The sequence below is a fragment of the Nymphalis io genome, chromosome 22 (assembly GCF_905147045.1).
Source record: "Nymphalis io chromosome 22, ilAglIoxx1.1, whole genome shotgun sequence".
NCBI lineage: Eukaryota > Metazoa > Arthropoda > Insecta > Lepidoptera > Nymphalidae > Nymphalis > Nymphalis io.
Genome location: NC_065909.1, coordinates 4,852,880 through 4,879,348, shown reverse-complemented (window position 1 = coordinate 4,879,348; position 26,469 = coordinate 4,852,880). Strand labels below are relative to the sequence as shown.

The window sequence follows — 26,469 nt, the reverse complement described above, 5'->3', positions numbered from 1 at the left end:
ATGTAGTATGGATTAAATAAAGTTCGTTTCGTTTATAGTTGGGGTATCATAATTATATTCCAGAACAATAAATATATATAGGGTATTATAAATTATTTTAAAAAGTATATATACAGTTTGTAAAAAAAAACCCTGTCCGACCCGTGAAGTGGTTATTAGGTTTGGTAAGTCGGTTTTATTTATGTAATCATTTATAAAATACTAAGTAAAAAAATTACCCCGAATAAAATTAAAATTTAATTTAATTAAATGACGAAAATCTAGCTAGTTCATAATGCTTCTGGCTGTAATCTTGTTGGTCAACAGCTCAGCTTGCTGCTGAAAGATTATAAGTCTCAATGACTTGTAATGATCGAGATAAAGGCAACATGAAACCTTAATTATTGGTGATGATTACCATACTTCAAATTCATAGAAGAGAAAATCTTGGAGCGGAACGTCATACATAATCTTATATTAATTTCGCTGAAAGCTCAAAATCATTTCTACATACTACATTTATTGTTTCAACATAATATAAAATAGTAAATTAGATTAAGATAATATTGATAAAAAATTGTCGTCTCTACTAAGTACTTACGGTATCTATATTATTTTTCTTCTACTCCGTAGACTGTACATCGTGCTGGCAACTTCATTTATTAGACACTTGTCAGTTGAAATTAGGTTAGGTTTGTTTACTATTTTAAAAAATGTATTTTATGAGTTAAAATTATAATCGTCGGATAAGAAATGTCGAATAAAATTATCGAAGCATTTAAAACTCTTAATGAAGAATCATCAGGTATAAATACAAGGCGTATCCATTTGTTCCTTTTCATGTTATATTTAGTTAATAGGTGCTATTTACTTCCTAACAGAGTTATACCTGGGCGGTGATATAGCAGAAACAGTTAATTTGGAATCACTACAATTCCACAGAGATTATGTATCAAAAAATATCCCAGTTATTTTTAGAGGAGGCTGTAGGAACTGGCCCGCCACACAAAAATGGAATTCAAATTTCTTCAGGTAGCTGCTTAACAAAATGTGCTGTTATTAAAAATGAATGCCATGACTTCATTTCTATTTACAATATGTCTTAAATAATAGCAATATTGATGTAATAATTGCAAGTAAATCTTGATGTCTATTTATTAAAAATAAATACAATAAAAGTATCTTGACAATGACTTTGATACAGAAAACTAATCGAACACTATTTTAATTACCCGCCCGGTGACGCTGTAGAAGCCATTAGAGCCAACAGTAACTAAACAGTTAAAAAAAAAAACAAAACTATTTTAATATTTACTAAGCACATGCAAGCACATTATTATCATGTGTACTCAAATGAGTTTAGTGTTCATAGTATTTCTTAACAAATATTAAATAATTTGTAATCAGTGGTTTTTAAATATTTTTAGGAAAAACTTTGCTACCAAGAAGGTGACAGTAGCACTTACTCCAAATGGTTTAGCCGATGGAATAACGAAGAATGAAGATGGAGTAGAATATTTTGTTATGCCGCAAGAAGTTAATATGACAATGTCAGAATTCCTAGATACTCTAGATGCTCAGAAGTATGTAGTGGGTTTTTATTATAAAATAATGCATATATTTTTATCAACTCAAAGTAACTAAGAAAGAAAGATTAAATAAATATATACACATATATATGTTCTTCCTGGATATATCTTTTATTTGATTTTTCATGGTCATGACAAGCTTTAGTAATATATATCTAAATATGACATTTATATAATATTTTTCACATTGAAACTCTTTGGTTCCTTGTCTAAAATGCTAATATAATATCTTGGGACATTATTCACACACGGAAACCAGACAGCTGATATACTACATATACTACTTTTCTTTTGTAAATACATACTTATATAGATAATTACAACCAGAATCAGGACAAACAGACATGTTCATGCACACAAATGTCTGTCCTGGGTGGGAATCGAACCCACAACCTTCAGCGTAAAAGGGAAGTATCTACAAGCCACGTTAACCGGCCAGTAAAATATAAAATACACGAAATGTACATAATAAATGCAATTATAAGTTTTTGAAAAATTTATCATTGTATTTCGATATATTTCATTTATATATAATTATTTGCTTGATTGTATTTTTAGTGAAAATGTAATTCCTTATATACAGCGGCAGAACTCAAATTTGACAGAAGATTTTAGTGAGATAATGACAGATGTCGAGAGTGAGATAAAGTTTGCCAGTGAGGCGTTTAATAAGGAACCTGATGCTATTAACTTTTGGATGGGAGATAAGAGAGCTGTTACATCAAGTATGCAACACAATATAAATATATTTTGACTGTATTTTTAATGCCTTGTTGTTGTAGCATTTACCTTATAATACTTAAGATTCCGAGGGAGCAGTTCAAATGTAGGGTCTATAAAATGTATTTGTTTCCTTTTATCAAAGAATTATTCAGTGGCACGCTCGAGTTTAGAAGGTTTATCAGCGTTGGTTCTAGGCCTGAACTCTTTTCGGTCATGTTGAATTGTTATCCCATTGGACTATGAGAGTGAGGGAGAAACTAGCCGTTTGTGCATATACTTGAGTACTTTAGTGTATGATGTATTTTGAATTGGATGCCTTGGCCAAAATCGTTTACGAGGAAATCATCATCACTTGGACTGATAGACTAAACTCAATTTTTATAAATGATGTTCTTTTGTGTGGTAGTAAGTAGTAGTGGTGAATTCCATCACCGGACATCAGCCTCTGTCTAGGTGTTCCAAAGTTTTATTGAATATTTTTACGTTACACATAGGTGAAGGGCCACTTGATGGTGAGTAGTTACCACCGGTCATAGACATTGGCGAGGTAAGAAATATTAACCATTCCTTATATCGTCAATGCCCCACCAACTTTGGAAACTAAGATATATGCCTTGCGCCTGTTGTTACACTGACTCACTCACTCTTTAAACCGGGACGCAACAATACTAAGATTGCTGTTTAGCGGTAGAATATCGGTGAGGTATATACATATTACCAAACATATAACAGCTTAAACTTTTTCAGTGCATAAAGATCCCTATGAAAATATATACTGTGTAATTGATGGATACAAGGATTTTACACTGATTCCTCCCACTGACCTACCATATGTACCGTATAAGAGGTATCCTCAAGCCGAATTCAAGAGAAGTGGGGACAAATGGAATATTGTACCCGTTGTAACTGAGGGTATTAATTACCACAGTGATAATAACAATTATTGTGGGTTACCTTGGATTTGTATTGGTGAGATATTTTGTTTTACATATTCTCAATTGAGTTGTATACTGTTTTTTTATATATATTTTTTATAGAAAAGGAAGGCGGACGAGCATATGGACCACCTGATGGTAAGTGATCACCAAACACCCTTAGACAATGGCATTGTAAGAAATGTCAACCACAGCTTACATAGCCAATGCGCCACCAACCTTGGGAACTAAGATGTTATATCCCTTGTGCCTGTAATTACACTGGCTCACTCACCATTCAAACCGGAACACAACAATAACAAGTACTGCTGTTTTGCGGTAGAATATCTGATGAGTGGGCGGTACCTACCCAGACGAGCTTGCACAAAGCCTTACCAGTGTATATATATAGACTGATATTATAGATGGTACCCATATGAACGCTGTAAGAAATATTAACCACTTTGTTATAACAAATATATTGTTAATGCAAGCAATATATCTAAGGTGTCTCACATTAATTATAACACTGGTTCAAGTATAAATGTGTCCTATTAACCTAATATACCCGGAGCTCTATTACCAGGATATAGTAATTTATCATTAGGAAAATTATGTATTACTGATACCTTCTCTCCTCGTCATTGATAGAAATTTAATTTAATTATTTCAGATCCTCTTAAACCGGATTTAACAAAATACCCAGAGTTCAAAAGAGCTCATGTATTTAAGCTGCGTCTGTATAAAGGGGATTGTCTCTACCTCCCTAGTCTATGGTTTCATCACGTGACCCAAAGTCATGGCTGTATAGCTGTCAACTATTGGTATGATATGGAATTCGATGTAAAGTACTGTTATTTTAAAATGTTGGAAAAGTTGTGTGATAAGTATTAATAGATACTAATGTTCTAAAAACATATATGTGATATACAAATAAATGTTTTTAATTTAAAAGCGCTTTTATTTATTCCTTGTCATAATTAATAATGTTGTATAATCTATTTGACATATGTTGTATCGATAAACAATATCAATACAAAATGAATAAAAAATTGGGAGACATACAAAAATACAGTTTTTCCTCAAATATATTTTACATTATATACCTTTTTTTAAATATATTAATTAAAGCGAATTAATCATACTCAATTGAATTATACACGATTTCTTGAATCCCTTGAGAAGAATCAAGTTTGTATTTATGTGATATCTATATTATCAGCCCTTAACTACTCTTAGAGTATTACATACGTCTTTGATTGAAGAAAATAAAGACTAATGTAAATTAGTAATAAATCTTTGCTTAAAATTTTGCAAATTAAAAAATAATTTATTAATTAGGTTTTTCAAATTTTTCCATAGTTTTTTTTTAATTCGTTTTTAGATTTATAGTCACTGATAAATGTTAAATACATACGTATAAAATTAAAATGTGTATATGTCTTTTTATTATACCACAAACGCTTGGGTTATAACGTACCCGCTTTGGGCTTACTTCCCCTACTAATTTAATTCATCAATCTATCGATAACAACATGTTTTACAACATTATTCAAATAGACACCTGAACGTTTTTGGCGCTGGAGGCATGTCACGCATTTCCTAGCGTGGCTGTTATAGGGTTAATAGTTTTTTGAACGTTGTTTCATTATAAGAAAATATAAAAAAACATTTTCTCATATATTTTCTTTTCTCGCTTTAATCACGAAAAAGATGTTAGCGGAAATAAATATTTATTTGTATTTAATAATTTTATATTGTTTAAAAAAAAAAGCAAAAATCTCAAGTACATACAAGGGGTATAAAAATAAATATACTGTTATATAAAATTGGAACGATTAAACTTAAAATGTTGACGTCAACCTTTTTTGATGTGCTTGCTGAATGTTTCATTGCTTTAACCCTCTGTAAAGAAAGTATTATTAAAAAAACAAATTACGCACAAAAAAATAATTGTTAAATTTCTAGATATCTACTAATATTACATAGTTACTACTAATCTTTATTAAACACTTCAAAAATTTAAACCGATTGATCTTATATGCGTCATCTTTGTTATACGTTACATTGGCAGAATAATTTGCGCTCAAAAGAGAAAAAAAAAGTTGTTTTACAAAGTATGCGAATCGAAAATATTATAGTGTTGTTTTATGGCTTAAGATTTGAAAGAATGTGGGTTATACATTAAAAATATACCAGAAGATGCAGTGTGTTTCGGAGAACTTTTAGTGTATAATATTAGTACATAAATAACTACGCTTCGCAGTTTCACCCGCATTAAATTTAGACTATTGATGTGTCAAGCGTGACATTCATGTTCTAAGTTTCAATGTTATGACAAACTTACGTCAAAACTATAGATGGCTAATATTGATACATTTTACGTTTTATAATTTCTCTGGTACTTTTTTGAGGAATTACTGATATCGCCCCTCCAATTAAGCGTAAAGTTTTGTGTAAGGAGTGGGGGACGTTAATAGCTCGAGAGGTCAGGACCGAATACGCGTTTTTTACATCGCTAGACGGCCCATATACTATTGCGCTATTAACGCTTAATATCATATTATAAGTACGAGAATACCTACCATTACATCCGGGTATATGTTAGACGCAGGTGCTATGACGACCATCTTGCACAATCCTCGCGGTGAACATATGCCCACTACATTCATCGAAACACAGGCGTCGCCGGGAGGCCAAGCTCGTATTCGAACTTTCCTGCACTCTTTATTCGCACATAGTCTAAGAGTGATATTAGCTGAAATTTGCACCACATAATGTACAATTTCATACATCTGTGACAGACAAACAACGTTTACATAAAATTTACATGAATCACGTAACTTGTGATAATTCGTTCCGATATTGTATCTAAGGCGTGTCTACCCTAAAATCACTTTTCCTCTTCAATAGAATAAATATATAAAACATATTTCTTAATTTCTTTACAAGTTTTGTGCAAGCTCATCTACGTAAGTACAGGCACAAAGGTCATAACATCTTAGTTCCCAAGATTGTTAGAACATTGGCGATGTAAGGGATGATTAATGTTTCTTACAATGCCAATGTCTATGGGTGATGGTGACCACTTACCATCAGGTGACCCATTTGCCCGACTGTCCACCTATTCTATAAAAAAACTTATGGCATTACATATTTCCTCAGTTAATCTCATTATATGATTACATATAGTATTTATATTCATTGAATTTTTTTTTTGCGTTTCATTTTTACTTTCAGCCATATATTTTTTTATAAATGAATTAGTAGGAAAATAATAACAGACAAACTGAAACTTCTGACGCTATTTCTGTCAGAATTCGAGGAGCGTGGTAGCTAGCGCAAACAGGTTTATTTCGGTTTTAGTCACTGTGTGACTCAAAAACGTCTCCAAGCCCTCAATATTTGAACTAAATTAATTACAATTGTGATACGTTGCAGATTTTTTTAAATATTGTTATTTTATGAATTGAAGTAGGTTTTAACTCGTTTAAAAAAAAAACATGAAGTGAACAAATACTAACGTCCTTTATAATCCTCGTCAGGCCAATTCTTTGGCAGCTTATTTGAAGCCATTACTGCTCTGGCAGCGAATTCAACACCAACGCAATGACTTTTGCCATCGCCAGCAGCTATTATTTGGCAACACACGCCACACATTCTTGCCTTACTCAATGCACCCCCCTATAAAAAAAACAGTTATATTTACAGGTTGACCCGAAACGAAAAATAAATAATTAACTGTCGAAAATACAGACGCAATCTAAGACTAAATAATAAAAACTATATTTACCATAAATGTGTCATACATAGAAAATAATATACGAAAGTAACTTTGCCTGTCTGCTTGTTACCTTAACACGACTAAACCACTAAACCGACTGTAATGAACTTTAATTAAGTAGTCTAGGTGAGACCAAGAATAATGGAAAAACTACGGGTGGAGTCGGAAGTAACTGCGACTAAATGGACGAGTAAATGGACCAACGGATGGTAAATGATCACAACCACCCATAGACATTAGCGCTGTAAGAAATAATTACCATTCTTTTCATCGCCAGTTTGGTGGTGCCACCAACCTTGAGAACTAAGTTATTATGGTACCTGTAGTTACACTAGCTAACTCACCATTCAAATTGGAAATAAACAATACTAAGTATAGCTATTTGGTGGTAGAATATGTAATCTGAGGATTGTACCCACCCGGACGGGCTTGCACAAAGTCCTATCACCAAGTATGTAAGATATAAAGAAAAATACATTAACCGGTCCAGTTTTCTCGCAGCTGCACTCTCTAAGACCTAAAATGGCACAATCGGCGGCGTGACACGTTTTATCCTCCAAGCATCGCCCTCCGAGACCGCAGCGACAGTCTGACGGCTCGACTTGTTCACAGGTGCAAGGTCTCTCTTGCATCGTACAGTCCTTTTTGTAATACGAATAGACAATAGACGTAACATTAGAAATTAATTAAGTATTAATTAACTGTTTTGATTTCTTATTTATGTTTATTATTCAAATCGTGCTCATTGCTAATTAAAAATATATTCTTAAATATACGTGAAATTTTAAAAATTCCAGTACTCTTTAATTATTGTTAGGAATATGTCAAAACTAATAAAAAGTACTAAAATTGTCTATGATCTCATCTCGATATCTTTCATAAGATAATTGTCAGTTCGCTTCAAAGCTGCGTGTGAGCAAGGTCTCTATCAGTAAGCTCAGTGACAATAAGTTAATAGTATAAAGGTAAATAAAGAAAGACAAAAAAACAATTATAACAATAATACAATGACATATTTTATATATGTGGGAGATAATATTTATTAATCAAGTTCCGGTCTTATAACACGGTTGTTCAAATGACAAGTCTTTATATAAGGCTCGACAGATGTCAACAGATCAGAAGTTGTTCAGTGTTGAACAGGGCACTATCGGTGTTCTGAACTGTTTGCTTGGTAATTACCCAGGTGAGCGTATTTTTGTATTTATTCTGTTAATTATGTAATTTAATTAATTATTTTTATGTATCGAATTCATGGTACTCAGTGTTTAGAAATAAGTATAATAACTTGTTATTGTATTAAATATACTTTGTTTTCTTATAAATTGGTTTTACTATTTATTTTGTCTCCCGTTCTCTCACATCGGAAGTGGGATTATGTAACCTCAACTACGGCGAGAAATTGTTATGATTCTAGGTGCAACAAAATGAATGTTGGTGAACCTGATGCTTCGAATCACGAGATCTCCGAGCTAATCAAGCACCGCAGTATGCTGGTGCTTCATATCCGATCCTGGGGCTAAATACGGCGGGTTGCATAGCTTCTGGCAGTGGCAATAACGACTCTGCACGAAAAAGCCAGACGTCATCACCCAGCAGCGCAATAACCCGAAGGGAATCTACTGCGGCGAGTAGCAGTCACGCGGTTCCAACCAATTCAACAACAGCAAGTGACAGCCGTGAATCCAGGACAGTAGATTTTGTTCCCATTAATTTGATGCAAAGCATGATGCAGGAAATGATGACTCAATTAATTCAAAGTACTGCCAAAGCTTTTAACCCGCCCACTGAAAAACCTGCACCAAGAACGCGAAGTCTTGAACTCATTTACGTACCTGCTTTTGACCCTTATGACAGAACTGATTCTGTACAAGTTTGGTGTGAAAATATCGATGATCTTATAAAAGAATATGAGCTTAGTAACAGGGAAATTCTTAATTTAACCAGAAATAATTTACGTTGGCGTGCAGCCGATTGGGCACGTCGCAATTATACAAATCTATTAACCTGGAGTGAACTCAAAACTGGTCTAATTGGAACTTTTGCAGATGAAACGCGATACTACTATGACTTAAAGGTCTTCATTGAGTACACAAGTGAGCAAGCTAGTAGTCTTTCTGAATATGCTACATGAAAATGGCAGTTGGCGAAAAGGGTGATTGGCGTGAAGGTGACTGAACAGCGCTTGGTGGAGGCAGTTATTTCAGTTATGATGGATGCTCGTATTCGTTCTGATTTGTTAAGACTAACGCCAAAAAATTTGCCACAGTTAATTCAAAGTCTAAACTCGTATAAACGCAAATGACCTGGTAAAGAGTATGATCACATTATTGTTCCTAAACGACTCAAGCCTAACATGATGTCAGATTTTATATCAAAACGTTGCCATAAATGCCACAAGCTAGGTCATATACAAAGAAATTGCCGTGTTATTAATAATAATCTCTAACGAATCTAAGAATTTAGTTTAAAAACCTGCCGCTCCTATTTGTGCTCATTGCAGTAAAAAAGGCCATAATATTGAAAATTGTTGCTAACTTTTAAATAAAAAATCAAAAATTTGTTAAATCCACTCGTATAAATTCTCTTACAATGACTAATAAAAGTTCAAAAATCATTCAAATAAGAAATCGTAATTACTTATGTTTAATAGATAGTGGTGCTGAATGTTCTCTCATGCATGATACGGTAGCCGATTCCATTAAGGGTAAAATAACATACGAGACTACACTTTTGCGAGGGGTTGGTGACAATTCATTTAATTCAACGCGAAAAAAAGTGTGTTTAGTTTGTGTTGATGGCCTAAGTATCGAGTTAGATTTTGTTTTAGTTCCAGATAGGGTTATACAATACGACATATTGAAAATATTTATTTATTGTTAGAACATGATACTGCTAGAAACACTATCCTTAAACATCTGTCTTCTGAACCTGTATTGACGTTGTTTTACTCCACGAAACCTTTCGAACTTCAAACCGATGCCAGTTCTGCGGGCTTGGGAGGTAATCTTTTTCAAAAACATGACAGTCAAATAAAAGTTGTTGAATATTTTAGCATGCGTACCATTGAAATTGAAAGTCGTTACCACTCGTATGAATTAGAAACCTTAGCAGTGGTACGAGCGATCATACATTCCCGCCACTATTTGTTATGAATACCGTTTAAGGTTGTAACCGATTGTAATGCTCTTAAGGCATCCCGGAACAAAAAAGAACTTCTTCCCAGGGTCCACAGATGGTGGGCATACTTAGTCATTTAACTTTTTTTTTTTTATATTCGCCGGGAGGGCAAATGACTCTACTCCACCTGATGGTAAGTGGTAGTAGAGTCCAAACGCGACGACGGCCAGTACAGACGGGAAAAATGTTCTGCACTAGCCGCCTCCGCCTTGCCGGCCCGCAAGATGCCTCTTCACGCCTCGTTTGAAGGAACCCGGGTTGTAAGAGGAGGGGAACACGTGAGCTGGTAAGGAATTCCATTTTTTGGAAGTGCGACAAAGAAAGGAGTTGCCAAATTTCTTTGTTCGCGATGGAATTGATGTCACAGTTAGGCGGTGACATCGAGAACCAGCTCGCGTGGACTTAAGAAGGAAGGGGGAAGCAGGAATTAGAGAGAATAATTCCTCAGAGCACTCGCCGTGATACAGTCGATAGAAAGCGCTCAGTGCTGCTATCTCACGACGCAATTGTAAAGGTTCAAGGGTGTTTGTGACCTTTACGTCGCCAATAATGCGTACGGCACGTCGCTGCAACCGGTCCAAGGCCTCAAGTAGGTACTTAGCGGAGCCATCCCAAAGGTGCGAGCTATATTCCACGCAAGACCGTACCTGTGTTTTGTACAGTAGGCACAGTTGTTGTGGCGTGAAAAAACGCCGCACCTTGTTCAGAACTCCGAGTTTCCGTGAAGCTGTTTTTATAACAGCCTCGATGTAATCCCTTGGACTAAGGTCGCAGCGAACGTCAATCCCCAGCATGGCGATTTTGCTTTGCATCACCAGCGGAGTACCACAGAGGGAGGGAGGGTACTTCGAAATTAAATATCGCAAAGGTGATCGTATACCTCACGTTGACTATTTAAGCCGCAATCCTATATCTATAAATATAAATTATGTTAATAATTATACTACATGGTTAGAGGTAGAACAGAGTAATGATTTAGAAACTAAAAATGTTATTGAATCTATAAAAAATGGTAGTATCAACAAGGATCTAGCATCCAGTTATGAGTTACAAGACGGGCCACTTTATCGTGCATTTTCCACGAAAAATAATAAAATAAAAAAATGTCTTTTCATTCCAAAAAGTTATCGGTGGCATATCTTACAAATTTATCATGACTCTCTTAAACATCTTGGTTGGGAAAAAACATTAGATAAGATCAGAGAAAAGTTTTGGTTCCCAAATATGTCTAAATGTACTCGCAAGTTTATTGATAATTGTCTTACATGCAAAGTAAATAAAAGTCATTCTGGTTCACGTCAAATTTCCCTTCAAGCCTCAATTGATAAGCCTACCGTTCCTTTTCACACAGTTCATATGGATACAACTGGCAAATTAAGTGGCAATAAATCTGTAAAACAGTACGTCGTTGTATTCATAGGCGCTTTTACAAAATATTGTTACATGAAACCCGTCAATAATCTTACTGCCTTAGCTACTCTTAATTGTCTTAAAGAATTTATACATTTGGGTCCCCTAAAAGAATAGTTTGTGATCATATACGGGCAAGGAATTTAGAAGTTTTTGCGACCGTTGGTCAATAGAAATACATTTTATCGCTAGTGGCGTTAGTCGTGCAAATGGGCAAGTCGAGCGAATGATGAAAGTATTGACAAACTGCTTTATCATTGCTGAAAATACGTCAGCCAGGAGAGGTTGGAAGGATGTTGTATGTGTAGTGCAGTTAGCAATTAATAGTACGTTTAGCACAAGCACTTGTGTGAGGAGTGGTCGCCTGGCCAACGTCCACTGCTTTCACAAATGTTTTAATTAAAATATGAATATATGTAATTGTTATGGTTAAGAAACTATTGTTTGTGTTGTGTAAACGCGGTTGCCACTGTGATTTGGCAACTTGCCATGTGATTGGGCAGATATCGGATTGTCATGTGATTTGACAATTTTACCATGTGAGTTGGTGGATATCGGATATTCAGAGCCATGTGATTTGGCTGAATTTTGCCACTGTGATTTGGCAAATGTGTGATTGTCATGTGATTTGACAATATACCATGCGAGTTGATACATATTGGATGTTAAAAGCCATGTGATTTGGCTGAACTTTGCCACTGTGATTTGACAAATGTGTGATTGTCATGTGATTTGACAATATACCATGTGAGTTGGAACATATTGGATATTAAAAGCCATGTGATTTGGCTGAACTTTGCCACTGTGATTTGGCAAATGTGTGATTGTCATGTGATTTGACAATATACCATGTGAGTTGGTACATAGTGGATGTTAAGTCATGTGATTTGGCTGAACATTGCCACTGTGATTTGGCAAATGTTTGATTGTCATATGATTTGACAATATACCATGTGAGTTGGTAGATATTGAATGCTTAGCCATGTGATTTGGCACATTTTTAATTGTTAAGTAAAGATTAATATGTATACGATGTAAATTATTGTATGTATCTATAAGACTTTAATCTATGTTTTCTTTTAATTCGCGAGCCATACAGGCTGCTCGTCAGAATGGCCGCGTGGGAGATAATATTTTTTAATCAAGTTCCGGTCTTATAACACGGTTGTTCAATTGATTCAAATGACAAGTCTTTATATAAGGCTCGACAGATGTCAACAGATCAACAGATCTTACATCGTTTCCGCCGGCGGAAACGAGGTCCTAGACTTGCTACATCACGAAATCGGTCGTGATTTAGTATGGTGCTTCGTACAGAAGCGCTTCCCACCCCTTCGACTACGTTCTGAGCCGAGGTGCGATCTCGTAGGAGACATCCTCAGGATGGACGTCATCTAGAGCCCGAGACGGTTCGAAAGTCAAGGCGGAGTCCACGCCCCAACGCCCGGTGACGCTGTAAAGGCCAATAGGGCCAACAGCACACATTCATTCAGAAAAAAAATCAACAGATCAGAAGTGGTTCAGTGTTGAACACGGCACTATCGGTGCTCTGAACTGTTTGTTTGGTAATTACCCAGGTGAGCGTATTTTTGTATTTATTCTGTTAATTATGTAATTTAACTTAATTATTTTTATTTATCGAATTAATTGTACTCAGTGTTTAGAAATAAGTATAATAACTTGTTATTGTATTAAATATACTTTGTTTTCTTATAAATTGGTTTTACTATTAATTTTGTCTCCCGTTCTCTCACATATATAAATAAAATGAATGTATGTTTGTCCTCTATGCGTTCCTAAATCATTGATCATATTGTGATAAAACTTGAGTTAGTTGTTCTGCATTCGCCCACGAACGTTTCTTGCCCAACAAAAACAAGATGCTTTTTATGTTTGTATGTTTGTTCTTCAATATAAACGTGTTATGTAGACCCTTATTCTACCCGTGCGAAATCGGGACGGGTAGCTTGTACATTATACAATTAAATTATATAGAGTATATTTTTTCGGAAATAAACATGGTGTTATGTAACTTACAATGCCGCTCGCTGTTAGATTAGCGTATTCACAATTCGCATTACAGCAGAGCCCTTGTGAAGGGTGACAGGCCGCTTTAGGCGCTACAGAGCAACCTTCTTTGTGCAATGTCCTGAAAAATATGCCAATATCTTTATCGAACTAATAATTTTCTTTTATAGTTACTAATGTCAATAAAAGCTCAGTTAATATATTCGAAAAACGGTTCGTTTTCCTTACGGATAGTAAAGAAAAAAAAAAGTGACAGCCTGTAAATGCTCGTCTGCTGGGATAAGAAACCCAGCAGATGAGCATTTTGTGGATAGTTTTGGGCCTTATTTCACCGTGTTGCACTCGAACGAATCATTTCTTGAATATGGTAATACGCCATTAGTAATACGAATAGCAACTCTCAAAGTTAGAAATGTAACTGTCTATATGTAATCTTCGAGGAAGCTTTTTGAATTGTTTTATAAATCGAGTTTTCTAAACTTTGGAAAATAACAGGCAATATACTCTATATAATAACCTAAATAATTAAAACTAACCATTCTTCTAATGCGAGAGCACCTCCCGCGCGAGGAGTGCAACATGGATCTTTAAACATGCAGTGGGAGGGAAGACCACAATCACACGCTTCTCCATTTTCCACTACACCTGAAAACCACCATACCATTGTCGATGTATCAAATATACAGTAAAGCTAAGAGACCCATAAATATTCCACTATTGGGCAAAGGCATCATAGTCACGTAAGAAGAATGCTCAGAGGTTTTAACACCACTTTGATTCACTTGGGGATGAAATTCATGTGACTCATGCAATCTGCACTCTCAAGATGTTTGTCTACCTTCAACACCAAGCACGAGATGGATTATAAACGCAAATTAAGCATATGAAAGTTAGTGCATGCTCAGATTTTTAGCTAAAAACTTTCGCTTAATATCTTGGTAGTAGAGATGTGGTTTTTATTATTATTTTGGTTAATATCTTGGTGGTAGCCGAGATGGCCCTGTGATAAGAACACGTGAATCTTAACCGATGATCGTGGGTTCAAACCCGGGCAAGCACCACTGAATTTTCATGTGCTTAATTTGTGATTATAATTCATCTCGTGCTTTACGGTGAAGGAAAACATCGTGAGGAAACCTGCATGTGTCTAATTTCACTGAAATTCTGCCACATGTGAATTCTACCAACCCGCATTGGAGCAGCGTGGTGGAATAAGCTCTAAACCTTCTCCTCAATAAGAGGAGAGGAGGCCTTTAGCCCAGCAGTGGGACATTCACAGGCTGTTACGGTAATATCTTGGTAGTATTTACTGAGCCAAACAGACATACTTACTATTGCTGTTTTTCCGGTTTAAATGGTAAGTGAATTAGTATAATTACAGGGTACATAACATCTTAGTTTCCACGGTACGGAATGATTAATATTCTGTTTATGGGTGGTGATGACCACATACTAACAGGTGGCCTATTTGCTTATTTCATTAAAAAAAGTTACTGAAAATGTCTTGCTATATTTCCAAAGGAATTTGAACGCTAAGACCTTAAAACTTACCATTACCACAAAAAGGCTTATCAATTTCTGACAAACAGTAACTCATGCTACTCAAGGTGGCTGCTATAAGTCGCTTGCTGCAAAGTGAGAACTCAAGGTGGTGGGTGGTGAACGGTGACGATTGCGAGCCCATGAGGTATCCTTGGCATTCCGGGTTGGGAAAGCGATCATCATGATGTGCACCGAAACTATGACCTATATAAAAAATTGCAATGAGTGTTTAATTTACTAATTATGATGGTGGTTTAACTGCCTCATTGATTAACTTATAAGGCTGGAATAATATACAACGTTTCTGGGTATTTAATTTAAAAATTCTGTTATAAAGATTTGACATATTCTTCGTCATTTATCTTTCTTTAGCTCAAATGAATATAAATACGCTATTTTTAAGATTTCTTAAATGCACATATAAACTTAAAATGAAGTGATAATAAATACCTATTTCATGTGCCAATGTTAGAGCTGAGATCCTCTCAGGAACACGTTGATTGAGTTCGACGGTTGCGTGCGCAAGCGCAAGAGTATTGAAAGATCTACCGAACGCGCGACGGTCGCAGAGACCGCCCGCAGCGCCGCCCATACCTCCGCCCAGAGATGTGAAACTAGATTTTTTAATTTATTTTAAGGTGTCATACGAGTAAATTAGCCAAGTGATAATAAGTATATGTTCGATCATCCTATATAAACAGTATAAACTATATGTAGGAAGTTTTTATTTACAGTAGGTAGGTAAATTATCGTCACGGTAGCATGTGCAAGCGATCCCGTGGCGCTTCTCATTAAGATGAAAAGGGTACCGCTGATTTTTTTGTGGGTATTCCGATATTCGGGGCGCACTCGTCGCCCTGTACACCAGCGACTACTGTTCCCGCGGGGGAAACGCGTAATGCGTTTTTCCAGCGTAAAAAAAAGGTAGGTAAACTATCTGTCCCTTATGCCTATCCCTCACATAAGTGTATCTTGGGCCTGTAATTAGATTGGTTCATTCTCATATACATCGAAATACAGTAGTATGGCCCATAGCTTTTATAACCACAAGATGGTACAATAATTATTTATGAACGAGTACCACCGAGACCTACGTTAAGCCCAACCATCGGTATTTAATTGAAACACAGACAAATTAGAATAAACTAAATACAATATTTACCATATTTTTTCCAAATTATTAATCACCTTAATCCGAGTGTTCTATTATGAAAAGCATGTCCAGAGAAAGCGACTCCGAGACAGACCTCAGACAGACGCCGCAATCTTGCGAAGCGCATGAGGTAATTTCTACCGTCTACTTCGCGGTCTTTTGCCAAGTCTCCGAACACCCTGTTATTGGTCTCATCAGATGTGAGGACGAGGATATATTTTACAGAGAAACCTGAAAGTATTTTGTTATATATTTATACGAGTATTGTAATTGCGTCAAATCTTAAGTGTTATTACTCAATTGATAATCATGAAATTTTGAGTACATGTTGTCAGTGATATAGAAATGGACAAAGGGGACCTAACACACGCAGGCGTAGCCGCGAGTGGAAAATAGTAACATTATTATCTGGGATATTTACCGATGTTATCTGGGACACCATCTTCGTTGAAGTCAGCGTTTCTGAATATAATATCGGCCTGTGCAACTGCATGAATCATTCTTCGGACAACGTGGTTGAGGCTAGAATTCGCATCCTGAAAAGAAAACTTATATCATTATTTATCGTCATAATTCCCTTTGTTTTATGTCATTTATTTGGGGTCACTATAGTTTTGTGTTCAGTTGTCTAGACACCTTTTAGAATGGGCGCCGTAGCAGAAATCGTTCAGGGTCCTGATCGCCATCTATTACTTAATAAAACTAGATGTATTCTATAGTTTCATGACAATATTATTTTATATTATACATTTATTAAGATTCCAAATAAAAGATTCCAACTAATCAAATAATATATAATATACACAATATGGATGACTTTTGATATTTATCTACTTTTACAAAGAACTCCTTATCAGCCAGCAGCAGCAGGTCGCAGATTCGTGCGGTTGCGACTCCTGGCTGGGGCTTACGCTGTTCTATGCGGTATGGGAAGTAAGGGAGATGGTAAAAACCTGCACCTAGCTGAAATAAAGGTAAATAAGTTTTATATATAAAAAAAATCATTTTTACATGCGAAACATTATATTAAAGATGCTAAGCTGACATTTTCTAGGATTATCTATATCAATCAGGGGTAAATATTGGAAGAATTATTGAATTATGAATATAGCATGGAATTTCACGGTCCATCGCCTGGCTGGTGTCATATCTCCTTGGGAACGCTTGTGATTTGATATCTTACTTATATGTAAATGTTAAAGTAACATTGTCTTTTACGTATTCACGCTCAAGTCGAACCAGTTTTGATGAAATTTGCATACTTGTGGCTTTAAATAATAACTGTACAGAGGATAGAGAGAGTTAAAAAGAGCCTGCAAAATTGGTTATGGTTTAAACCAGAGAGGGCATAGATTTATTTATATATTATTATTATTTATTATATATGTTATACATCTTCACCTGATCACCTGGTCATCTCGACGAGACCGCCCAGGTGCAACCATGTTATCGTTTTCAAGAACACCGAAAAAAAAATTCGGATCGTCTTTTCCATATGGATCAGCGTGGAGAGTACGGTTGCCTTTAATATAATTGAAATCAAATGATGATTTATTTATTTTGGTTCACGGGAGCATAGCCCCCATGGTAATTAAACATAATTTAAGACATATGATATGATTCATAATGATGTTTGATACATTGTCTGTAAAGATGATTCGACTGATGAAGCAAGCTATCAAGCTTGGTATCAACCAAGCAAGGATAAACTGCCAATGCTGCAAACCAAGCAAGGATAAACTGCTATCCTTGAGGTTCAAGCTTTTTTATATGTAACGCCTCCCACACCCTTCTAACAAATAACTAATTATTAATAAATGTTATTTTGATATCTTTGATATTATAATAAGATCCTCAATAACCTTCTACTCAAGAGGAGTAGAAGTACATACATATGTATATACTATTTAAGTTTAATTATAAACATATTAAAAAGGGCAAAAAACAAGTAATGTTTCGATTTTATATTCGAAATAATATTGTTAAAATTATATACAATATTATGTAATACCCAAATGAAGTACTCCGTAAAAATGATGGTCATCGCCAATGTAACCCTCAGCCGAGCCAGCTGTCGGACTATTCACTGGGAAACCGTATGCCATTGTAACATCTGCCAGACGAAAGCGTACTTTCGCATCGTTATTCGATTCAGGGTCTAAGAATAATGCTGAAGTATTTGACGCTAAATGAGATAACCCTGTAAATATTAATATGTCGTTAAACATATTCAAAGATAAATAAATTTATGAAGTTAACATTTCAAATAATTGTGTTGCATTTTTTGAATGTATAATTGTGTTATGATATTTAATAAAATGATTTATATCATCAAGTATTTAGACTTTACTCTACTGCATTTGAACTGTTTTCAAATAATTGTAATAAATATTTTATGATTTTTTTTAATAAATAACTTTATTTTTTTATTTATATTCAATTTGCATATACTAGGCAAAGGTAGACAGACAAATTGCCAAAATGCTTTCGATAATTACTTATATACAGACTAAAACTTAACTTTGATAGATAATTAATTTATAATTTATACTAAGTTAAATTCTATTAAGATAATTATGATTTATAATTATAAAAAAAAATATTCAATACTGGTACCTAAAGACTGTAACTTTAAACAGAGCAAATGTTTTTCCTGTACAAACTTTGCTTCCAAAACTTGATATCCATAGGCGCTACATATCTTTTCTGCCCTTTGCATTTTTTCTTTAAGATCTAAGCCTTTTACCGGAAATGGAAAAAATAATGGAAAAAATAAAAACAGAATCCAGGTCATTGTTGAATTTTGATATTCTTTGTACTTAATATTTTTTGTATGGACCTAACACATAACCATACCGACATAAGTAATATCATTGATCCTAAATTTAAATTATTTGATGTTAATTTGACATATTTAATGAATAAAATTCATAAAATACGATTCTGCATTATTGACGCGCACAATAAACTGTCAATGTCATTATTTTTTTTTTAATACTTATGATCGAATTTTGAATGGAAAAAACCCGTTTACGAATTTGAACACAAACTAAGCTTTAATAGAATGAAGATTTCATGTTACGATACACTATCAATTACACATACCATTTACATTAAATGTAATTGGTGTTGGGCAGTGTATATTGGGCAGCGCGCCTCAGCTATTGTTTATTATCAAAAAGTGATAAATCAAATGACTTGGCAATAATATTGTTCTAATATTTTAACAATTACTGCTTTTATGTTTGTTTTAGAACTTTGTGAGTGAATGATTTGTGGACTGTTTAAATTTGATATAAGAAAAAAATGTTCCCGTTCTGCGATTGTTGAATGGCGGCCATATTAACAGGCGTATTGGGATGTGATGCGCCGAATCGACCACGCCCACGATGAGCTCCTTCCTCATGAACGGTGGATATCAACCACAGCCCGATCCAAAATTCCCACCCTCTGAAGAGTGCAGGCAGGCGGACTACATACCGCCAGGAGAATACTATCAGCATCAACATTTACAATTAGGCTACCAGTATCCCGTGCAAGTCGCCACGGAGTACTGGTGCTGGTACGGAGATTATTACCACCCGATACCGCAACACCCACCTGTCGCACTACCGCCGAGGCCTCCCGAACCGTCTCATCCATCTGATGCTGATCACGGTTATATTCCTTCTCATAATGACGCTACGCCAGGACTAGCGGAGCTTGGGTTACGGTTAGAAAGACATACAGAAGAGGCGGCGGTCGCTGGGAGGAAACTTCAGGCCCTAGACCGTAAAGGCCCTCCTGGGTCTGAATTGGACGATGAGAGGATGCTTCTAGACAGGCCTCCCGTTGAAGACGATGATTCCTCAATATGTTTCGATAATACAGGCAGAGTAATCTACCCTTGGATGAAGAAGATTCATGTTGCCGGGGCTTCAAACGGAACTTTTCAACTGGGAATGTTGCCGAAACGGCAACGGACAACGTATACCAGGTATCAAACATTAGAATTGGAAAAAGAGTTTCATTACAATCGGTACCTTACTAGAAGAAGAAGAATAGAAATGGCTCACACTTTAGTCCTGTCGGAGAAACAAATAAAAATCTGGTTTCAGAATAGAAGAGCGAAATGGAAAAAGGACAATAATTTACCGAAAACCAAAAACGTTAGAAGCAAAACTAATCCAGCCGGCGTCACGACGACTACGACTAAAGGAGCCACACAAGAGTAGATCGAGTAAGAATACAAATAATAACGATAAGAAGAAATCAAACAACAATGGACGGTCAGACAGCATAGAAAATGTAACTGACAACATCATGAACGAATTACACTGTGTTGGCGCGCAGTAAAATATGTCACACGATCCATCAATAAGTCCCATGTCGCATCCTGGCAGCCAGATGTACCCTGGACACCAGATGACAGCTCATCACTTACACATGATGGGTATACATGCAGGCATGACCCGTCACTGGTTGCCAATTTATCCGCCCACGGTTCGCCAGTTGGCAATACGGGTTGCGGAACCGGTATCGGTGCAGGTAACGCGCCAGTCATAAAATCAGAATATGGTCTCACTGCCTTATAATCTTTAGAATGTAAAGAAGATGCTATATTTTCATTGACGAACTCTCATGTAATACTTACCATTCCTTTGTGTTTATAACTTGTAATAAAGTGATTATAATGTAACTAATTAAGTTAATGTAAGTTGTGTTAGTAATACTAGTATATATCAGTACAGTACAGTAACAGCCTGTTAATGTCCCACTGCTGGGCTAAGGCCTCCTCTCCCTTTTGAGGAGAAGGTTTGGAGCTTATTCCACCACGCTGCTCCAATGCGGGTTGGTAGAATACACATGTGGCAGAATTTCAATGAAATTAGACACATGCAGGTTTCCTCACGATGTTTTCCTTCACCGTTAAGCACGAGATGAATTATAAACACTAGTATATATATCAGTCATAAATTGGATGTTTGTTTAGATAAATGTAATTGATAGTCATATCATATTATTTAATATGTATACCTATATTTGAGCCGGTTGGCGTGGTTGGTAGAATACTTGCCTTTCACGCCGAAGGTTGTGAGTTCGATTCCCACCCAGGACAGACATTTGTGTGCATGAACATGTCTGTTTGTCCTGAGTCTGGGTGTAATTATCTATATAAGTATGTATTTACAAAAAGAAAAGTAGTATATGTAGTATATCAGTTGTCTGGTTTCCATAGCACAAGCTCTGTACAAGCTTAATTTGGGATCAGATGGCCGTGTTTGAAAAATGTCCCAGGATTTTATTATTATTATTATTATAATAGATTTTATAGTTTTTTGTCATAGATAACCTATACAGAGTTATATAAAGAAGGAATACAATCTAATAAAGAGCAGAACGTACCCGAGCATATTTTTGTAATACAGTAATAATATATACTTGATAAAGATACTTGGCTGATATAAAACATCCATCCATGAAAATCAAGTAAAATAATTAAATATTTTTTTATTATAATAAAAGTATAAACTAACCAAATATGCCTATATAGTATACGAGTCATGAGACAGGAATCACGATGATCGTCATCACGGCATACAATTAGGTCTTACCACCGAAGCGCATGTTTCACATGAAAAAGGCATAGACAATAATTACTTTTATTCAAACAATTAACAATAAGAACATTCTATGTGTAAATTATATAATTAGTAATCAGTACAAACGAATTACAAATTTATTTTATTCAACAGTCAAAGTTGCATCATTGATATAATCATAATAGTTTGTATCACGTTGTTAGCAAGGCGCCGGCATTTGAACTGCTTAGACAATCAATACGTGAGTAATTATAGAACTTTCTTTAATCAACTTAGTGATTTGAATAGAATTTTGTCATACATGTCAAATAGTCACGACAGTTGACGTGGACCATGAATGACATTCTATGATTAATATATTAAATTTATATATATATAATGCTATAATTATGTGAAAAATAATTTTGCTAACAATTATGTATCTTTCATGAGATTTAATTTAAACTTTGCACAAGCATTAGAACGTTTCGGATTTAGTATGAGTAATAGGCGAAGCGCGAGTTGTCAAATTGTTAATTTTTTTTACAAAAATATTAAAGATCACACATGCGCCTTTTAAATACGTCATTTATAAAATTATAACGTAGTTTAGAAGACATGTAGACAGATAAATTCAGAACCTTAATTTTGTTTTTGCCATAGTATGGTAAAAATAATATTTGATTAATAAATTGATATAAAAACAATTTAAAAGGATTAAACTGTAGGCAAATAATAAAAACCTCTTATGTAAAATATATTTCAGAAATACTAATTACTTACCAACCTATTTATTACTTTATATTTTGGAACAATATTTTTTATGTCTACTGTAATCGAATATTTGTTTTGATAACTGACTTGACTTGATTTTGTATCTATGTAGTAAAGTATAGTTTAGGCAAACTTTTTGAAAAAGCATGCCCTGTATTTATCGGATATTACCAGTAACAGGCTGTGAATGTCCCACTGCTCTCCTTTTTTGTGAGCCAAGATAACCACTGGGTTAGAACGCGTGAATCTTAACTGATCGTGTGTTCAAGCCCGGGCAAGCACCACTGAATTTTCATGTGCTTAATTTGTGTTTATAATACATCTCGTGCTTAACGGTGAAGGAAAACATCGCGAGGAAACCTGTATGTGTCTAATTTCACTGAAATTCTGCCACATGTGTATTCCACCAAACCGCATTGGAGCAGCGTGGTGGAATAAGCTCCAAACCGTCATAGATATTAAAATAAATAAAATTTATGTAATTGTGCAAAGAAGTTTTTCTAAAAAGATATTGTTCTATATAACGATTAACTGATTAATTTGTTTTAAAAGAATCACGTGGTCCATGGTAAAAGAAAACAACAGGAGGTTCTGCATTTATCGGGTGAGGAACTCCCATATATCCACCAACCAGAAGTAAAGTGTATGAATAAGCTCCATATTCATCTGAATGCCCAGCTGTGGGAAACAGCCATTTATTTACGGACCTTTAATTTAACGTAATTGAATTGTAACGTAGCGCGACTAGACTAACTAAAAAAAGTAACCTGTGACCTTTCCTTCTTTTGTTTCAAGCTTGCTTCACACCAAATTTTATCGTATTCATAATACTAGTGAAGATTGACCTATAATATATAACCTTCCAGTTGACCCCGAATGACCTCTAACAATTGAACCATCTCGACTCTCGGCTTAAAAAAATGTAAGTTCGATTTAAAGTTAAAATAAAATACTATTGTATGATCTGTTCGTATGTGCATTGCCATATTTCTCCGAAACGATTAACTGGTTTCAATGCATACATTTTAATAACTTTTTTTGCTATTTTCGTTCGTTCGTATTTGCATGAGTAAAGAGACGAACGAAGGGATTGAATACAAATAGAAAAAAAAACAGCTAAGAATGAATTGGACACGCGCGTCACGGGTTCCGTACTCTATTGAGAATAAGCGAAAACTCTATTTTTGTAAAGGCAACTTCGCTTTATACTACAAGTAAAATATATATATATATATATATATATATATATATATATATATATATATATATATAATTGTAGTATATAATTATAGATTATTTATAAGACTAATTGAGAGTTATTATTAGAAGAATTATTCGTTCTGAAATGTAATATATAAATTGAAAAAATAAATAAATTGTTTTCCGTTTTGTTTGTTTTAATTTTAAACAATTTAAGTTTTCAACTTCGTCTGATGATTCTATTTAACTTGCCGTAATTTTAAACAAAACCAGATAAATAATTACGGTTGTATATTTTTTTTATGATTAGTAAAACGTGTCGCGTTGGAAACGCCCTAATATATTTTAATATTCTTATATAAAATAAACGTTTCATATAAAAACACACCAATTATAGTAAAACTATCTTTCTTGCACAGCTTAAAGAAAAACAGTGTTTATAAACTTTTAATAATAATAACTGAATAAGAAATCGAATATGACAGACAAACAAGCTTAAAAAAATATTGTTATATTCAATATAAATCTCGGTTCAAAATCGGCGCGGAATGAAATTTGTTTTAAAGCATATAGGCTTTACCGTGAAATCAGCTTGGAGACTGTACTGGCGGTAGCGATTTGTGCAAGCTCGTCTAGGTAGGTACCAGCCACTCATCAGATATTCTACCGAAAAACAGCAGTACTTGGGATTGTTGTGCTCCGGTTTGAAGGGTGAGTGAGTCAGTGTAATTACAGGCGCAAGGAACATAAAAGTTGGTGTTGAAACATAAAGTTGGTGGCGATGTAAGCGATGGTTAACATTTCTTACAATCCCAATGTCTATGGGTGTCGGTGACCACTTGCCATTAGGTGGCCCATTTGCTCGTCCGCCTATAAAAAAGACGTTTTTGCGTATGTAGTAGATAAATAAACAAACACTTTATTCTTTTATAAGTAGGTATTTAATATTACACATATTAAACGTAATTTTAATCATGAATATCCAACTTTAGACATTTCGTAGTCATCCTCATCTCGCTACAGTATGCGTACACCGATAAATTATTCCTCAGCTAATGTAATTAATTATAGCATTCATATTTACCATAATATATCAAACCATGATTTAATTAGTAAGAAAATAATAATAAAAAAACAAAATGCCATGACACTTCCAACGGTACCTATGCGAAAGTTCGAGACACGTGGTAACTAACGAAAACTATTTTTTTCCGGCTTTACTCACTGTGTGTACACTACTACAAACGCAAAAACGTCTCCAAGCTAATTTACCTGTATCTTATTTTAATTAAAGGATAATATTGTTATATATTAATTGAGGACTAGTAAAGTGCGTGTGTAAGAGTTAATAATAACATAGCCAGAATATTTTCTCCATACTATACTATTACAACTATACAATACACAATTACAATAGTGTTTTTATACATTTATGAATTCACGTACATGTTTATCTTTGCTTTGCTTTGATTACTTTTCTATCTTCGTCATTAATAAAAAGAATAATACAATTTCCAACCGTATTTTAACCCCAAAGCCGGAAGTGGTTTACAAGATTTAAATTCTGACCAGAAAATAAACTTTCGTTTCAATCAGTCGGTTAGAAGTTAGAAGTAATCTGTTCTCGACCAGCTAATTGCTAACTGGCTAACCTCTGCGGTTAAAGTCATTAAGGTATACAGAAATATCAGTCTTAGTTATAAACGTTATGTAGCGGTTCTTTGGTTAACCTGATACCTCTCTTTCTGTTATCTCTGAATTGAAATTCGAAAGACAAAGACAAACAACAGTATTTATATGTAGGTAAAGCCAGTTACTTTATGCTTTACTTTGAAAAAAGATAATTATGCATTCCCTTTAAATGCTGTCAACTTTGCCGTCCACTTCTTAGCGTAAAATAATAGATTATAAGTACCTAAGGCCGATCGATTGGCTTATTCGAAGATGGTTAAAAGATAATCTATTGATATTGTTAGGAATATATCAAATTAGTAAAAAGTAGTAATTTGTCTATGGTTTCATCTCTTTGTCTTTGATTAATTATTTGACAGTTTGCCCGAAGGCTATGTCTAGAGTATGCCGGATACCTGTGTAATTTTTAGACTAAAGATTTATAAAGATAATAATACAAAAATATGATGAATACTTATGAAGCATACAGGATATATTTATATGTAACGCTATAGGCTATGCAATAGGCTAGGCAATGTTTCATAATAGGTAAATATTTGATTTTTATAGTTTTATTTCTTTATTTACATTTACGAAGTGTTATCGAAGTCAAAATCTTGTCCAAAATCAACAACCAGTTTGAAACGAAATAAATAGATCTGAAAACTGGCGAAAGGAACTTTGAGATATACATTTTAATTGTTGTGTGTTGTTTAAAAGTCTTATAGGTCTTTTTCCCTTTAGAGGAGACGGTTTGAGCTTAAACCACTACGCTCCATAGCGGGTTACATACATACATGATTTTCATCCGACAAATGCTAGTTCCTCCTTCAATTATACACACAAATTATATATATTCTTTCTCTGGGTTTGAACCCGCAATCTATTCTAAGATTCACGAGGTCTAGCCATTGAGTCATCTCGTCTCTTATTGCTGTTTACTAGGAATATATCGATATTT

At 34.7% G+C, this 26,469-nt stretch overlaps 2 protein-coding genes and 1 pseudogene across 3 annotated transcripts; 2 read left to right on the top strand and 1 right to left on the bottom strand.

Moving 5' to 3' along the window:
• Positions 1-636: 636 nt before the first annotated feature.
• LOC126777245 (bifunctional peptidase and (3S)-lysyl hydroxylase Jmjd7) lies at positions 637-4,105 on the top strand. 2 transcript variants are annotated; one of them, XM_050500243.1, is made up of 6 exons: positions 637-784; positions 861-1,011; positions 1,407-1,562; positions 2,127-2,293; positions 3,039-3,260; positions 3,879-4,105. In XM_050500243.1, the coding sequence occupies exons 1-6, from the start codon at positions 733-735 to the stop codon at positions 4,097-4,099; spliced, it is 969 nt and encodes a 322-aa protein (XP_050356200.1). In that variant the 5' UTR covers positions 637-732; the 3' UTR covers positions 4,100-4,105. The 2 variants fall into 2 exon arrangements, 1 of the variants encoding a protein (XP_050356200.1); XR_007670026.1 differs by lacking the exon at positions 3,879-4,105 and having other exon boundaries at positions 2,152-2,293; positions 3,039-3,116.
• An 882-nt stretch (positions 4,106-4,987) lies between these two features.
• Positions 4,988-19,156, bottom strand: LOC126777323 (disintegrin and metalloproteinase domain-containing protein 10-like). The gene is made up of 15 exons (XM_050500325.1): positions 19,147-19,156; positions 18,919-19,041; positions 18,314-18,502; positions 17,712-17,824; positions 17,137-17,265; positions 16,724-16,838; positions 16,338-16,533; positions 15,600-15,763; positions 15,159-15,353; positions 14,144-14,252; positions 13,617-13,728; positions 7,472-7,630; positions 6,730-6,889; positions 5,791-5,963; positions 4,988-5,110 (listed from the first exon to the last, which is right to left on the bottom strand). Exons 1-15 carry the CDS (start codon positions 19,154-19,156, stop codon positions 4,988-4,990), a joined length of 2,070 nt encoding a protein of 689 aa, XP_050356282.1.
• Positions 19,157-19,691: 535 nt separating this feature from the next.
• Positions 19,692-21,011, top strand: LOC126777229 (homeobox protein Hox-B4-like; annotated as a pseudogene).
• The last annotated feature ends 5,458 nt before the right edge of the window (positions 21,012-26,469 follow it).

Coding starts and splice junctions, on each gene's coding strand:
- LOC126777245 (XM_050500243.1), top strand. CDS start 733: ATGTCGAATAAAATTATCGAAGCATTTAAAACTCTTAATGAAGAATCA. Junction 785..860: donor TCTTAATGAAGAATCATCAG/GTATAAATACAA, acceptor ACTTCCTAACAG/AGTTATACCTGGGCGGTGAT. Junction 2,294..3,038: donor TAAGAGAGCTGTTACATCAA/GTATGCAACACA, acceptor AAACTTTTTCAG/TGCATAAAGATCCCTATGAA.
- LOC126777323 (XM_050500325.1), bottom strand. Junction 6,890..7,471: donor GCTGCGAGAAAACTGGACCG/GTTAATGTATTT, acceptor TTTTTTTTATAG/GGGGGTGCATTGAGTAAGGC. Junction 5,964..6,729: donor TGACGAGGATTATAAAGGAC/GTTAGTATTTGT, acceptor TGCAAATTTCAG/CTAATATCACTCTTAGACTA.